At 43.3% G+C, this 16,601-nt stretch overlaps 1 protein-coding gene across 1 annotated transcript in view; it reads right to left on the bottom strand.

Moving 5' to 3' along the window:
- Positions 1-16,601, bottom strand: part of LOC147665773 (solute carrier family 12 member 6-like) — a 164,512-nt gene that overhangs the window by 100,213 nt on the left and 47,698 nt on the right. The window contains exon 5 of the mRNA XM_086949490.1: positions 8,613-8,720. Within this exon, the coding sequence (XP_086805616.1) occupies positions 8,613-8,720 (108 nt within the window). The remainder of the gene's footprint in view (positions 1-8,612; positions 8,721-16,601) is intronic.

Raw genomic sequence — 16,601 nt, 5'->3', positions numbered from 1 at the left:
CAAGACTACACCTGCTTCCAGAAAGAGATCTAAAGTAAAGCTGTATTGATATGGATATTTTGCTATCGATTCTATATGTGTAACATTCTGGTTAGGTAAAACAAACTAGGGACTGCCGGTCATTAGGAACTGTAACCAGCTGGTTTTTAGTTTGGCTAGGGGTGAGTTGCCAGTAGACTTATTATGGTTCTTTGTTAGAACTGTGAAAAACGTGATGTAATCCACTGATACTGTAAAGAGTGAGGTGGCTCAATCACAAGGTGAACTGACAATGGCTAATTTTGGGTTTGGTTTCGGGCTCAATCTCACAGAGCTGCATTGGAATGCAAGGGCTAAAGCTTGTAGCAATTGTCAAGACGGAGATGTGTCATCTGAAGCCAGAGAAACACATTTCTATTAAGGGAGTTAAGGGTTGTCACTGACAAATCTTTATTTACAAAATTTGTTCCACATGACTGGTGACATGCATTCTTAAATCTAATAAAGGTTTGTAAGGCACAGCCAGCTAGCTGTTATAGAAGTTTGAGTTCACACGTGATATAAGTAGGAACAATTTGATATGAATTTCTTTCCCTTGACTAAGGTGTGTTTTCAGCCTCTCTCCTTGATGAAGAAAATCGTGGAAGTTTATGGCTTTGTCCCTTTGGGTGTTTAACACCTACTTGCTTATCAGGATGTTCATATTCTGAACTTAATCTAGGAGAAAAGTTCTGAAACCCTTAGCAAAATTTCGGGTGTGAAACCTTAAAGTCTCATCTTGTATTCCTCCAGCACAATATCTAGGACACTGTTGTGATGTTACATGCAGCTAAAATTGTTTTTTGTTGGAGTTGCCTCTGCTAATAGTGTGCATCAACCTACTGGTGTCGGACTGTGCTGTACCTTGTGAACTGAACCTTCCATAAGTCTTACCTCTACTACCGAATTACAGACTTGATGGTGTAAACTTCAGCTTTCATTTTTGTATTTCATAATCTGTGGGGGCTTAAAGAGGGATGGGCCTACAAATGGTAAACAAAGTATTTTTTGTTGTCTATGTGTAAAAGTGGTATAAGGTGCAGTAGGGAAGTGTGTCTGGAGGCAAAATTGCCAATGTACTTGGCTGATGTTATCCGAAGTGATCATGCTTATTTTCGTGATTTCGGGAAATTCGTCTCTCTTCTATAATGAAATATGCTTAATGAATTGTTCCAAAGGGTCTTAAAATGCATGTTCGTAATTAACTAAATGGGCTGAGGTAGTAGCTGTTCTCAAAACGATAGTTGATGCCTGGCAAAGATTCTTACTCAATAAATTAATTCTGCTCCCCATCGTTGGTGAGAGCCACATATATAGATTGAAAAATATTTTTTTCTAGGAGGTGAGGTCAGGCTGGCCTATATTTCATAGCAAGTTTTCTCTTCACTGGACACACACGCAGGAGGGCATAATGTTGGTGTTCAATATGTGTTCAAGAAGACCAAGAAACATAAGTTACAAAAGGTTTTACTTACTGTTTGGTTTTCAGAGTTTCAAAAATAATGGATATCTGAACTACAGGAATGAAAGCAGTAATACAGAGATTTTTGCAAACCATGGGGCAGATTAGGGTGGCGGACGGATCGCCACCGCCATGCAGGCGGTGGCGATCCATCCGCCATCCGTGCCCGTTTGCCATCTATTCCCCCCCGCCATATTACAATGGCGGGGAGGACCGCGGCGGACGGGAAGACCGTCCGCCGCTTTTCCTCCGCGGTCGCCTTAAAGACCTGGTTAAATATGCGACAGCCCAACGCACAACCTGGGTGCTACACTGGACATGGACAGGACAAACTCCATCAAACTTGAATCAATCGTCCCATCTGACTGGACGGACCACCACTGTATCACCTTCCTTACCACCTAACCAACGAAGACACAAACCCCAGCTTAAGAAACCCAATTAATGGAAAAGGAAAACTCGCAACATCGAACCTCAATGATTTGACATCCCTCAGCAACAACGTACTACCGCCGCCAGTGGACATGACAGATGTCCATGACCTCACAACCCACTATAACAACTCGATGACTAGCATTCTTGATGCAGTTATGCCTTTATCAGCTGAAAAGACTGTCCTCTAAAGACTCCAAACCATGGTAGAATGGGAGCCTAAATGAACAAAGACGCAACCTGATACTAGCTGAATGGGCATGGAGATCCTCATCGTCCCTAGAGCACCTTAAGCAACTGAGATCACGAAGGAGCACATACAACAAACACATCAGAATCTCAAAAGCAAATTTCTTCAAAGTTCAACTAACCAATGCCAGAAATTGCCCAAGAAAATTGATCGAAAATATTAAACAACAACCCTCTCAACAACCCAACGCCTCCTCATTAGGTCCCAACTTGCAACAAAACTGCAACATATTTGCCTCCTACCTCCTTGAAAAATCTAAAAAAATAGAAAATGAAAACCAAACAGCAAAGGAACACCTCACAATGATACCGCCATTTATCCCCCCACTCGCAGTGGTCTGTACAAACCCCTAACCAACTCGGACTTACCGTAAAAAACAAAGCGTCTTGGAACACTTTAAAAACTTTTGACGAAAATGCCATTCTCAAGTTCTTAACAAACCGTAAACCTTCAAATCACTTCTAAGACCCTCTTCCAGCCAACATCTTCAGCGAGATCAAAACTTCTCTAATAACCCTCTGGACAAAGATAGCAAATGCCTCGCTACTGCCAGGAACCCTTCCGAACAACCTAAAAGCAGATCAGGTAACCCCCATTCTTAAAAAAACCCTCATCGGACCAAACAATCCCAGATAACTACTGTCCAATATCCACTATTCCCACTCTAGCATAAATACTGGAGAAATGGGTCCATTCCCAACTATGCAGCAACATAGCTCAATTCCACCTCATTGAACAGTTCCAATCAAGCTTCCGTCGGGAGCATAGCACGGAAACAGCCCTGACACACATTGTCCCTGACGTGCTCACAATACTAAACCAAAACAAATCCTGCTTCCTAATCCTCCTAGACCTATCCTTAGCCTTCGATACGGTCAAACATAACAATCTCCTGGACTAACTTGAACACAGAATGAGTTTATCAGGGGCTGTCCTAAAATGGTTTGTCTCTTTCTTAGACAGCCGAAATCAAAGAATCCAGATTAGCCAATCGCTGTCGACTACAACAGCGGCGACCCTGGGAGTTCCTCAAGGTTCCTCCTTATCAACTACCCTCTTCAATCTACTCATGGAGAACTTAACCGAAATTCTGAAACTCGCCAATGTTCATTACCACATTTATGTGGATGATCCCAAACTACACCTTAAAAATGTGATCCCCAGATGATATCTGTTTACTCAATATAAGTCTGCAAAAAACCCACAACCCGCTGGCAAGAAACCACCTCAAACTTAATGCGCTGAAAACCGAATTCCTCCCCAATTACCCCACCACGAGGACACGAAGACATTGAAGATTGGATGAAATACTTAACAGCCTTCAACTGCACACCACACATCATAGATTCCACAAGATCACAGAGTAACACTTGACAAGAATCTCACCATGCAGGAAAACATCAGCACAGCCACCAGAAGAGCAAACTTTCATAAGAGCATTATTCGAAAACTAAAACCTTTCCTCCCCGCCGACGACCTCAAATCAGCAGTGCAAGGTCTAGTGATACCCAGAATAGACTATGGGAATACAACCATATGTGGTCTGCTGAGATCATGACTGGCTCCACTATGAGCCTCCTTCAACGCGGCCGCAAGACTTGTCACCGGCTCCAAAAAGAATAACCACATCACCCCTGATCTTAAGACACTAAACAGGCCCTCTTATGAGGCGAGAACATAGCAAAAAATTGCCTGCATGACACACAAAGCCTTGCACTTCAACACAAGGTATCTAGCCGATGAACTGGAATAATCAGGCGGTGGCAGAACATCGAGAGGCACCTTGCTATTGAAACCTCTAAAATTTAGAAAAAACAAACAAACAACCGTACTTTCTCCAAACTAGCACCTAGGATCTAGAACGCCCTGCCCCTGGTAATCAGAAACAACCCTTCAAGCACTCCCCGCATGAAGGAAGTTTAACTGCTTTTAATGAACAAAACTTTATTCTGATCCCAACACTGGATTTAGTTCATCAACCAGCATCTGCAATTGATTCTAAGGACGAAGGGCTAATACACTCTTGAGTACCTTCTGGATCTACAACTAGTATTGACATAATTTATGCTTTCCCGGCTATCTACACATATATATATACATATATATACATATATATACATATATACACATATACATATATATACATATACATATATACATATACATATACATATACATACATATATACATATATATATACACATATATATACATATATACATATATATACATATATACATATATATACATATATATACATATACATATATACACATATACATATATACATATATATACATATATATACATATATACATATACACATATATACATATATATACATATATACATATATACATATATACATATATATATATATACACATATATACATATATATATATACATATATATATTTTTTTTAAACTTTATTTTTGGTTATGCAATAAAGAACACAAACATTCCCCCCCAACTGCGGCATCATACAAGAACGATGACCTCATTAAGGCACATTAGGGAGACAAATATCACTGGGCAAAAATCGGACATTGGGACTATAAGAAGAACCACGCATTACAATCAGGACATATCAAGAGTGAACATGAGGTAGCAGCCGAGTGCAAACGACAACCCAGATCTACTCGTCCCCATTACCCTTCCCCTCCCCGTCAGTTCCGGACCCCTCAGGTGTGAACAGTTCTGCACTAGTCCCCTCAGAATCACTCAAGGACAGACCAGCAGTGCACATTACTCTCCATGCCAACAGGTCTTCCTGCAGTCTTCCATCCCTACACGTGCATTGCATACGAGTCTCCTCCGCCGAAGACCACTCTGGAACATCCCTCAGCCATGCAGAAATCTCCGGGGCCCTCCGCCCCATCCAGGTAATGGCCACTCTACGCCGCGCCAGAACCAACATAAGCTGTAATAGTTTATAGGCGATTTTCTCTTTCCTAGGCCGGGGAACCAGAGCCAGCAGACAGTGGAGTGGTGTTAAGTCTATCTCAACGCCGGTAGCAGCGGCTAAACGTCCCACCACCTCTGTCCAGAAACTTTGCACCAAGGCGCAATCCCAGGCCAAGTGTAAGAACCGAGCCCTCTCAGCTCCACACCTGGGACAAGTGTCCTCCCTATCTGGTGAGAAGCGCTGCAAGGAGACCTGTGCCATACAAGTGCGATGCATGAAATTAAAGTATGTAAGCTTAAATCATGCATTACATGACACTTTACGTGTAAGACCCCCTATACGCTTGCGCTGCCCGGCCTCCAGGGTCTCCCAGAGATCCGTTTCCCAAGCGCTCCACGCAGGCTGGACCGGCAGCTCTGTGTCCTGACGCAGTGCTGAGTAAAGCAAAGAAATCAACCTACGGCCCCTATCACATGAGAGAATGATGTTCAATAAATGAGAAGTCTGAGGCGTCTCTGGGAACTGAGGCCACGACTCCCTCGCCACCTCCTGGATGCCGCGATAATGTATAAATTGTCCCCCCCCCCCCACCCAAAGGCCCCCGCAGCCTCCTCATAGGAGACAAACAAGTTGCCCGGATAGAGGTCAGCCAAGGTATCGCAGCCCCCAGCTCTCCAGTTCCTAAAGGACATGTGCTCCTCCATAGCCACAATGGGCGCCAAGATCCAGACCAGCAACTCCCTTGAAAGGGGGCCGTCGCAGGACTCGTTCCACACACCTCTGCCAGATTGCAGCCGTGTGGCGCACCACATATGGTAGGGTCGCATCCGGTCCCCTCCCCCTTATTAATGCCACCTGCAATGTCCGTTCAGTGGCACTTCCAGCCAAAAGGTGCATCTCCCACCCTTCCGCATCCGCAACCACCTCGCTGCCGGCAGCAGTTGCGCTGCATAATAATATAAATCAAACCTCGGAGCCTCCAGGCCACCTTCCTCCCAGCTCCGAACCAACTCATATATTTGATGTAATATTTGTAAGGCTCTGATACCGTTCCAGAGTATAGTTTGCACTATATAATACTATTTTAATATTTTTTTTATTAAAATGACCCACTCACAGCTGCAGAGGGGGCCCATGCCTTATTTTATTACGAATTATAAGAGCCAGATGTACTGGTCGTTCCCTGAAATGAAACCTGCTGGGTAATGGGCATAAATCAGTGTCATAGTCAATATATATCTAGCCTGCTCCTTGAAAAACCCAGATGCTCAATATCCCTGGTACATAGTATAGGAAGTCATGTCTGTACAACATATGAAGAAATCGCCTATAATTATCAGACTTCTGCAGGCCATCGGTAAAAATTATTATTAAATTACTCCCAAGTGACATTGCTCCCTGCAGACAATCTTTGGTGTGGTGGGAGCCCTAAGAGACTTTTCATGATTAGGGTCTCGTAAATAATTAGGGGAGTATGGTCTCACCCCCACCAGGTGATACCATCTACTTCCAAAGTAAGCCATTGCCTTAACACCCAGTCCTTTGAACCCACTTCGTCAAGATGCTCATCGTTTTTTCTTCACCTATCCAATACTCTGCTCCCAGGTTCAGTCCCCTCAAGGCTAAATTGTTGATGGAAAAGCTTCACTCGGGAGCCAACTCCCAGATTTATTGCTCATTAGTTATTAATGCCCCAGGCTGCGACGGAAGTAGGAGGCCTGGGTGGAGGAGCGTGGGGATGCGGAATGGCACGAGGCTAGATTGCCCGTCTCCCTGTGATTTGGCTATTTCCACGCATCTCCAGCTGGTCTAGCTCACTTATCTACACATTAACCACATGACGCAGCGCCCTCTCATCCACTGTAGCTCCATCGAGCTGGCAGGACCACCTAAGCCAACTGCACCAGACGTTCTCTGCCAGATGCAGATTTCTTTCACAAAGTTTGTTCCTGCCCGGGGCTTGTTCCCTTCTGGGAGGGAGGTTTCTGCAGTTTTGGAACACATGCATGTCCTTACCCTTTGTTGTGGTTACTGGGGGACGTGGGTGGGTAGAGGATGGAGCACATTTTATTGGGGTGGCAACGTTGGTTTTCAAGCGAGATAGTACCCATAAATAGGTCTCCCACTCAGCTCCGATGGCACAGTGGCGGAGCAGGGTGGACTAGTGTGCTCAGCAGTAACATCCTATATACGAAGCCCAGGGATGACCCATAAGCTTGAGAAGATCTGGAGCAGGTGGAGGGCATACCATGGACTGGATGCGAGAAATGACTGTCATTAGTGCTTTGAATAATATTGTGGAGGCTTAATGGGCGGTGGTCTTGTTTTGTTGTGTGGTATGCAAATCAAAGTTGGTTATACATGTTTTTTAAATAAAACAAAACCCACCTAACCGTTCATGGATCAATTCAATGTTAATATGCCTGGATGAATTACTTCGAGAATATATACAACAATACTGAAATGTGCACAGTCTTCTGTCCTAATGAGGAATATTGAAGCGTTAATTTGATATACATGTTATATAGATGTTCATGTGCTGGAGACGATAAATCAAAAATGATAGTGTATAAGTAGTGTACATGATAAAGCAATTGAAGTTGAGGGAAAAAGGAAGAGGAAAATCATGGAACCCATTATTCTCGCCTAGAAAAGTATATAATTCACATTAACATAGAACTTTTATGTCATTGTCCTTAGGGTCAACACCGAGACCGCTAAAGACATTTTCCAAGCATAAACAAAACAAATCAGATCAGAATTATCTGTTACCAATGGGGGAACTCATTAAGTGACACACAACTATATGTATTTTAAAATAAGGGAATAATTAACCATTTATAAAAACATACCTTTATTTCAGTAGATAGCTAAATCCTCATAGGCTGGAAACCCCTCCTTTGATTCCTACAAAAAACTGTTTTCATCCAGAAAAATATCCTTTTAAGCCCTAACAGAGGCTATGTTAGGAAAGAAACACAAAGAATAGTCTGGACTGGCTGGGGTAATAAGCCAACCCGGTCTCTGCGAAAAAACGTTCTAGGAGGAAATCTATTGTCCAATCATGCTAAGTAGAATCCCTTTTTATTTAGCACCACAAAAACTTTGTAAACAGGCCTATGTTCATCACGAAAATGCCATTCAATCTAAAAGATGGCACGGGAAAAATTAGCTAAGCACAATACACTTGTTCAGAAATTATGTAATAAAATAGCAGCAAGCGATATTTAAAATATTCTAATATTTACATTGAAAGAAAAAAATGTTTGAATACCAAAGTGGGTTTATTCAGTTTTTCAAATTATTAATGAAGGCCGTAATAACAACTGTTGTGGTTATTATTTTTGGTAAAATGAAGAATGTTTTGATTACATTTTTTTAAAACTATAACAAAGGTTGAAAAGTTCATGTTTTTACTTTACTATGTATCACCACTTGATAGGTATCACAATTTTGAATCCTGGATGAAAGAATAATTCAAAGAGAACTGCTGTTGACTTAACCCTAGATAAGGCACATCAAATGAAGAAAGGGCATTCTTACCTCTCTTTCCCGGTCGGACTTGGACAGGCGCATCTGTCTCAGCATCTGAGACCTCTGCTCCATCATTAAAGTACGCTCATAGGTGTACGCTGAGATGTCACTGTCGTGCTGTAGGAAGTACACAGATGGGTGGGGAGGAGTTTAGTAAACTGACAAATAACAGAAATGTCACAGGACAGTCATATCCAACCTAACATAAAATCAGATTAGGAAGTGCCTACTTACCTGTGGCACTAATTGTGTAGTCCGATTTTTGGTAGATTATATCATCATTTAGAACCTGGATCATCAGGCTGTTGAACCTCACATTCCTTTCTTTATAAACTACTGCATTCTAGAGCACCACTTCTATGTATTCAAAAACCCACATTCGAACATCTTTGTAAAGGAAATGGCTACATATGCTAGTTTTTTTTTCCGGGATTGGGAGAAAGCAAAGGAACTAGTTCCATCCTACAGGATGGAAAATGGTGTGCAACTATAAATCTATCGAAGATGTACATGCGTGTTTATTTTTTTATTGATTTTTGTCCTCATTTCACCTCAAAAGAGCACAATTTCATGAGTGTATCTGTTCCAGGTGCTCCATCATCAGTTCAGCGGCAGTCAGTAATATAAATTACAGTTCTGTGTGGTACCTCCAGGCACCAGAACTACAGAGAAAATGTACATCATCCAATGAGAGTGCTCTGTGGAGACATTTAAGAAGCTATCAAAGGATTATAAGGCAAATCACTTTTTTTTATGTTCGGAAAGATTTTATTAAGTTTTAAGACAAAATGAAAAAGAACAAGTACAATACAAAAAAGAAGAAGGAAGTTACAAGCGTAAGTGATCAAATAATCAATAAGAAATGCATTAAACCAAAATACGCAATAGTGATATATAGTAATAAAAAGAAAATCGCAAGTAAAGAGGAAGGGGAAGGGGGAAAGATGCTTCTTCTCTTTCAGTCCATGCTTGGTGGTCATGGATCACCTTTACGAGGAGAGGTGCACAGCTATCTCTTAAAGGCGTCACTCATAATTCACAATCATTTCAGTCGTTTTGGTCTCCTATTGATTCATGTGTTCTGCAATGATATTGTTATATATTTTCTTATGTTCTCTTTTTACATTACATTTTCACTGTAACTCTGTCTTTTATGAATTTATGATCCTAAGGCAAATCACCTTTAACATGGGCTTTTGAAAAGACCATGGTCAAGTGGAGAGCACAATCTGGAACAATCTATTTGCATCGTTGGGGCTTTATTATGGTAGCAGGTACACAGTCCCGCATTGCACAGGTTCAAGTACAAAGGGGACTGCTGGATCATGCATGTACACAATGCCCAAAGTATGCACAGGGTCATCCACTGCTGTGTGAGCATGTTTGGAATAAATTATTCTTCACCCTTTTCACATGCACGTATTCAGGAGAATTTCTAGGACCCTACCCCTCATCATGGGTAGGGGACATTCAGCATGTCTATCACAGGCCAATTAGCTCCTGCCTTTGCTATCAAAATAGGCAGATACACGAGGAGGCAGGGAATTCCCTCATTAATATTGGGTATACTTTTAACAGTGCCACTGCAAGTCCTTACTGGGCCTATGAAAGAAAAAATGGCAAGGAACCTGCAACAGATCCGTATTTCGGAAGTCACACGCTTATCCCAGCTTCCGGCATGAACAAACGTTATCCAAGGACACCTGGCTGCTAGGATGATATCCAAAACGTTGGAAGGAAAATCAAATACAGTCACCTGCCACCACTGAATCTCCACTCACAGATGTGTAGAACGTACAGGCCCAGATGAACGACCCTACACTGTTGCTGTGACAGATGAGCCTCCTGAAGCTGCAGCCTGATCGGAGGAGAGATGTTCAAGTCCAGAAGTTCAGGGTACCACAATTTCTCAGCGCAATCAGGGGCCACTAGAATGACTTGGGCCAGGTCGTTCTTGAACTTCTTTAGAACTATGGGCAGGTGAGGTAGCGGAAGGCAGAGGGAAGTCCTATCCTCCACTCTAGAAGGAATGAGTCTCCTAGCAAGAGCGTTCCTGGGAACTCTGGTGTACAAAAGTGTTGGCATGGTACATTCTTGGCAGTGGCAAAGAGATTGGGTAGAGCTCTCCCGATTGCAGGAAGATGTCCTGTGGCACCTTTGGTGCACCTGCCACTCATGATCAGATAGGCAGTGCCAACTGTGTTCGTTCACCCTGGTGTTTAAAAATACCACAAGGTGATGTGTGATCAAGGAAATGTCTTGACAATTCATCCAGTTCCAGAGGTGCAGCGCCTCCTGGCAGAGGGCCCAGGACCCACTTTGCCATGTTTGTTGTAATGCCACATGGCAGTGGTATTTTTTATGAGAAACTGCACCAGTGTTCCCTTTATGGACGGCAGGAAGGCCTTCAAAACCAAGCGAATTGCTGTGGTGCAGTTAGCTTAGGTGGTGAAGCGTGAGCCTGAAACTCCAAGAGGTTGATGTGGAGAAGGGTCTCCACAAGATACGAGAGTCATCTGATCTCCACCTTTCCCAGATGACCCCCTCAAACTAGTAGCAATGGATTTGTCACCACATCAGTTCTGGGTGAGGTAGTAAAAGGGGCCTGCTGATGGCCCAACTACGATCAAGCAGCCACTACTGCAGATTTTAAGCAGTTTCCAAACCTGGATGGAATCTAATAGGTTCTCTTTGTGCTGGGCACAATGAGACCTTAGATCCCACGGAAGACCCACATATGACATCTGGTATGGTCGACAAGCACGATGCAGGAGGCCAAGAGTCCAATAAACCTCAAAACCACCTTCACTGAGACCCAGGACTGAGGCCGAAACACCAGGAACGTAGGGTGAATGCCCTGGACGCTCCGATCCAGAGGAAAGGCCTGGTAGCACATCATATCCAGAATGTCTTAGATTAAAGGGAGCCTCTGTAAAGGAGTCAGGTGTCACTTCAGCACACTGATAGTAAACCCCAACAATGGGAGGAGGTTCGCAGTCATCTGGAGATGATCTACGACTGACTGTGGCAAACCCACCTTCAACAGCCAGTCGTCTGTGTAAGCAAAGCCAGGCACACCAGACCTTTTAAGGTAGGCTGGAACCATCGACATCACCTCCGTTAACACCCGAGGGGCACTGGAGATGCTGATCGAGATAGCTCACCTTGAACCACATGTAGCGAGTCTGTGGGCCTGCAGGACAGAAACATAGAATTAGGCCTCCTGCAGGTCCAAAGCTACCATCAAGTCTCCTGGAACCAGAACAAATGCAAACTGTCCCATGGTGAGCATTATAATCTGTCCCTCTGCAGCAAGAAAGTGAGAAATCAGAGATCTAAAATAGTTCAATTTCCCAAGATTGGGTCTTCCTAGGGCTCCAAAATGCTTGAACGTCCTGGAGCAAAATGGGCAAGCCCTCCTGCAAAAAACGTTCTAATGTGGGCGGAAGATACGGTGTGTCAGAAAGAAATTACAGAACGTAATTGTTTTTGAAATTATATGTGGGGCCCAGTTGTTGGATGCTATGGCCTGCAACCCACTGTGAAAATGGCAGATTCTGCCCCCCTTAGGGTGGGTGTGCGCCCTTATGGACAAACTAAATCAGCTTGGCGGCTGTTGCCATGTAGGTAGGTAACTGAGGTTCACTGTTCTTGTAGGCCTAGACTATGTCTGCTGAATCTCGTACCCTAACTCTGAAAGGACTGATGTACCTGCTGATGGCATAAAGGGCCTTAATTTTGCCTATATGCGGAGCCACTGGCAATGCCTCGAAAGGCGAGGAATTGTCAAGAATACTGTCTTGAGGGTGTTGAGAGGCTGAGGGAGCGCACTGTGGTTCTGCTTTCTTTAAAGCGCTCTAGGGTGGAACTGGCCATCTCCCCAAACAGGCTAAAATCATAAAATGAAATTTCCGTGAGTGACACCTGGATGTCACCCAAGAAGCGCGTGGAATCCAGACCACCACACCAATCCTGATTGGTCTGCCTAAACAGTTGGTCATATACAGATCTGACCATATGACATATTTTGCTGCATCCTGCGATCCTTAATGGTCTGTGCCAAGCTGGTGTGGAATTCCGCTGGACCTGCCGGCAAGATTTCGATTTGATTTGATTTGATTTTGATTGATTTGATTTGTGCATTTGTAAAGCGCGCAATTGCCCATAGGCGTCTTGGCGCTGTGATTCGACTCTGACTCTTGAGGTGTTAATTTAGGGATATGCAGAGAACAGCCACTTTTTTACTTGCTTTCTGAATGATTTCAGTGATGGACTTGTTTTTATATCTAGCGGTAGTTGGTTCCAGATTCTCGCTGTATGTACCAGGAAGCTTCTTCCGCCCCAGTTTGCTCTCTTGAATCTTGGTACCGCGATTATTTTCTTTTGGCCAGATCTGAGGGTTCTATTTGGCTCATATAGTTTTAGATGAGTTTTTAAAAATTGGGATCCAGTTCCATTGGTTGCTTTATATGCTAAGCACAGTGTTTTGAATTGTATTCTTTTTTCGATTGGTAGCCAGTGTAGGTCTCTAAGTTTGTGGCTGATTCTTTCAAATTTTGGTATCCCTAATATCAGCCTGGCTGCTGCATTCTGCAGACGTTGGAGTTTGATTAGAATTTTCTTCCTGGCTCCAGCATATAGGCCGTTCCCATAGTCCAGTCTGGACAAGGCTAATGCTGTCACCACTGTCTTTCGTGAGTCAAGTGGTAGGTAGGGTAGAATTTTCTTGATCATTTTTAGAATGTACCACAGCGATGATGCCAGTTTATTCGCTTGGGCGTCAAAGGAGAGATTAGTGTCTAGAGTGATTCCCAGATTTTTTACCTTTTCCGTTGGTTCAGGACATCCTCCTAGTTCTTTTAGCCACCATGAATGGGACCAGATTTTTTTGTCCCCTCCTAGGATCATGACCTCACTTTTGTCTCCATTTAGTTTTAGACAATTTATTCTCATCCATTGGCTGATTTTTTTCATGCAGATTTGAAATTTTTCTGCTGTGTTCTCTACGTCTTCATTTATTGACACCACAATTTGGGTGTCGTCAGCGTAGGATATTGGGGTGAATCCACAGTTCCTTATTAGTTGTGCGAGGGGGGTGACATATAAGTTAAAAAGAGTGGGGCTAATCGAGGAGCCCTGCGGGACTCCACATGGTAGGTTGAATTGATTAGATTTTGCTTCTCCTGATTCTATTGAGAACGTTCTGTTCTCTAGATAGGAGGTGATGAGTGCACATGCTGATTCAGGCAATTGTGCTGTTTTCAGGCGTGTTATGAGGATCTCATGGCTAACCGCATCGAAGGCCGCCGATAGATCAAGTAATATCAAGGCGGCCTTCGATCCGTTGTCCAGTACTTGTCTAAGCTCCTCCACCGCTGTAATAAGGGCGGTTTCTGTTCCATGCCCTTCGCGGAAACCGAACTAAGAATGGTCCAACCAGTTGCCATCCAGTAAGTACCGGGATAATTGTTTATTTAATAGTTTTTCTAGAATTTTGGCGGCGAAAGGGATCCTAGCTATTGGCCTATAGTTGTTCGGGCTTTCGCAGTCCAGGTTGGGCTTTTTTAAAAGTGGCCTGATCGATATCATTTTCCAGTCATCGGGAAAGATGTTGGTTTTAATGATTTGGGAAAAAAGTTTCTCTAGTACTATGCTCAGTTGTTCGGAGCAAACATGCATTATTTTGGATGGACATGGGTCCATTGGGCTGCCTAAGTTGATGGTGTGGATCTCTTTTTGGATCTGTTCCGCTGTTGGAGGAGTCAATTGGAAGAAGGTGGTAGGATCTGAGTCCTTGCTCACTGGGATTGTTGTCTGTGAATTATCCTTTATGGATATTTCAGTGCTATGATTTTTAAAGGAGTCATATACTAGTGATACTTTGCTGACAAAAAATTCTCCTAACATGTTGCAGAAGTCTGAGGATAGCGTTTCTGAGTTGTTGTTCTCAAATTTTGATAGTTTTTTGACAGTGTCGAATAGGGTTTTGCTTGAGTTTTTTGACTCATTGATTTTATGGATAAAGTATTTACTTTTTCCGTTATAATTAGTTTTTTATAACATGCTAAGGTAGCTTTGTATTCTTGTTTGAGATCGGTGTCATATTTAGTTCTCCACTTTTTTTCCGCTCTTCTACATGTCTGTTTCTGGGTTCTTAGTGCTTCCGAGAACCATGGCTGTGAGGGGGTTTTTCTCTTTAGAGTGGCTTTTTTTCGTGGGACTGTTTGCTCTACTGCATTCTCCAGCCATTCATCAAATTGTTTGCAGGCTGTATTGCAGTTTTCTTGAAGTGCAGGGTAAGATGATTGCAGTATATCAATGAATGTCTGGTTATCCAACTTAGACCATTCTAGATATGTTGTTTGCTTAATATTCTCCATAGGTCTTCCTGTGTCCTCTTTAATTTCTAAAGTGGAACTGATTAGTTTGTGGTCCGTCCACGGGATAGGAATGGTATCTGTTTTTGTTAGATTTTCACAAGAGGTGAAAATACCGTCCAATGTGTGGCCTGCCTCATGGGTATCCACGTGTACTTTTTGTTTTAGATCAAAGTTTGACATTGTATCAATGAATGAGGCTACCTTCGGGTCGGAGGTTTTTTCTAAATGTAGATTAAAGTCTCCTAAAACTGTGTAGTCCGGACTAATCACGCTAGATTCGAGAAACGGACTTAACAGTTCGATCAACGGCGTTTTTGCACTAGGTGGTCTGTATATAAGTAGTCCATTGAACGTGTAGTTGTTCGTGACTTTTATTTGAAATGTTAAAGTTTCACAGTCTGGGGTGCTTCCTTTATCTGATGTTTTAATTTTGTAGTCATTCTTTGCTATAATTGCCAATCCTCCTCCACGTTTTATTTTTCTATCCGCTCTGGAGAAGGAGTAACCCTCTGGAATAGCCAGGGTCAGGTCGGCGTCTGATGCTTCATCCGCCCAAGTTTCGGTAACAAATAGTATGTCAATATTATGATTATCTATTAATCCCGCTGTTTGTATATTGTGTTTGACTAAAGATCTAACATTGAGCAACGCAATTTTCAGATGGTGCTTTCGGTATTTTGGTATTGTTGTATTGGTCAGGCTTTTAATGGGGGAAAAGTGAAAAGTTTGTGAGCATGTAGGACAGTTTTTACCTTCTTTGTTTGGATCTATCCGGGCACATGCAGCTCGTGGTTTCAATCTTTGAAGTTCTTGACTGGAGTATCTCTGTATTCTTTTCTCTATATTGTTTTGGACAGGGGGTATGGCCCTGGGCCCGGTCTTGGCACGGACGGGCGCAGACGGGCTTGCCTTAGGCGCGCCTTAGGCGCGCCTTCGGCGCGCAGGCGGTGCGCCCGCTGCGCGCGTCCGCTGCGCGTTTGTGGGGGGCACATTTTATAGTGATGTGGAGGGGGGCGTGGCCAGCGTCAGTGGGCGTGGCTTGTGCTCGCTCCGATTCTGGCGCCAAGAACTCTGACCCGCCGCAGCCCTGAAATCGGCAGCGCGGATTTCTACAACCATGACTCGTAAAGCATGGGAGTACCTACCTAACAAGCAGCTGGCATTGACTGTCAGAAGGGCACAGCTAGCTGAGGAGAACACATGTTTCCCTAAAGCCTCAAATCTCTTTGACTCTCTATCTTGCAGGTGGTAGGTGTCCGAGGAGGGGACATAGGAAACAAATTTGGATTAATCCTGTAAGTGGAAACCTGAACTGCCAGGCTTTTTGGAGTAGGATGTTACATAAAAAAAACAAAAAAGAAAAAGGTTGTGGGGGAATAGGTAATGAGTTTGAATAAATTCCCCAAGCCAGAATTACCAGGCTTTCCAGAGTAGGGTGTTGCTTCAAAAAAAGCAAGGTTACTCGGAGCAGGTCTGTGGGGTTGTGCAACCTATCTAATTAAAGGTGGGCAGGACCAAGTTTTAGCCCAAGTGCCTATGAAATTGTCGGTCATGGCTTTGTTGAATGAGGTCTCGGAAACGTCAGTGAGGACATTGGTTTTTACCTCTGCAGAAAGTT

The sequence above is a fragment of the Lissotriton vulgaris genome, unplaced genomic scaffold (assembly GCF_964263255.1).
Source record: "Lissotriton vulgaris unplaced genomic scaffold, aLisVul1.2 SCAFFOLD_622, whole genome shotgun sequence".
Classification (NCBI taxonomy): domain Eukaryota; kingdom Metazoa; phylum Chordata; class Amphibia; order Caudata; family Salamandridae; genus Lissotriton; species Lissotriton vulgaris.
Note: the sequence above shows the minus strand (reverse complement) of the source record. Positions and strands in the feature narration are given on the sequence as shown.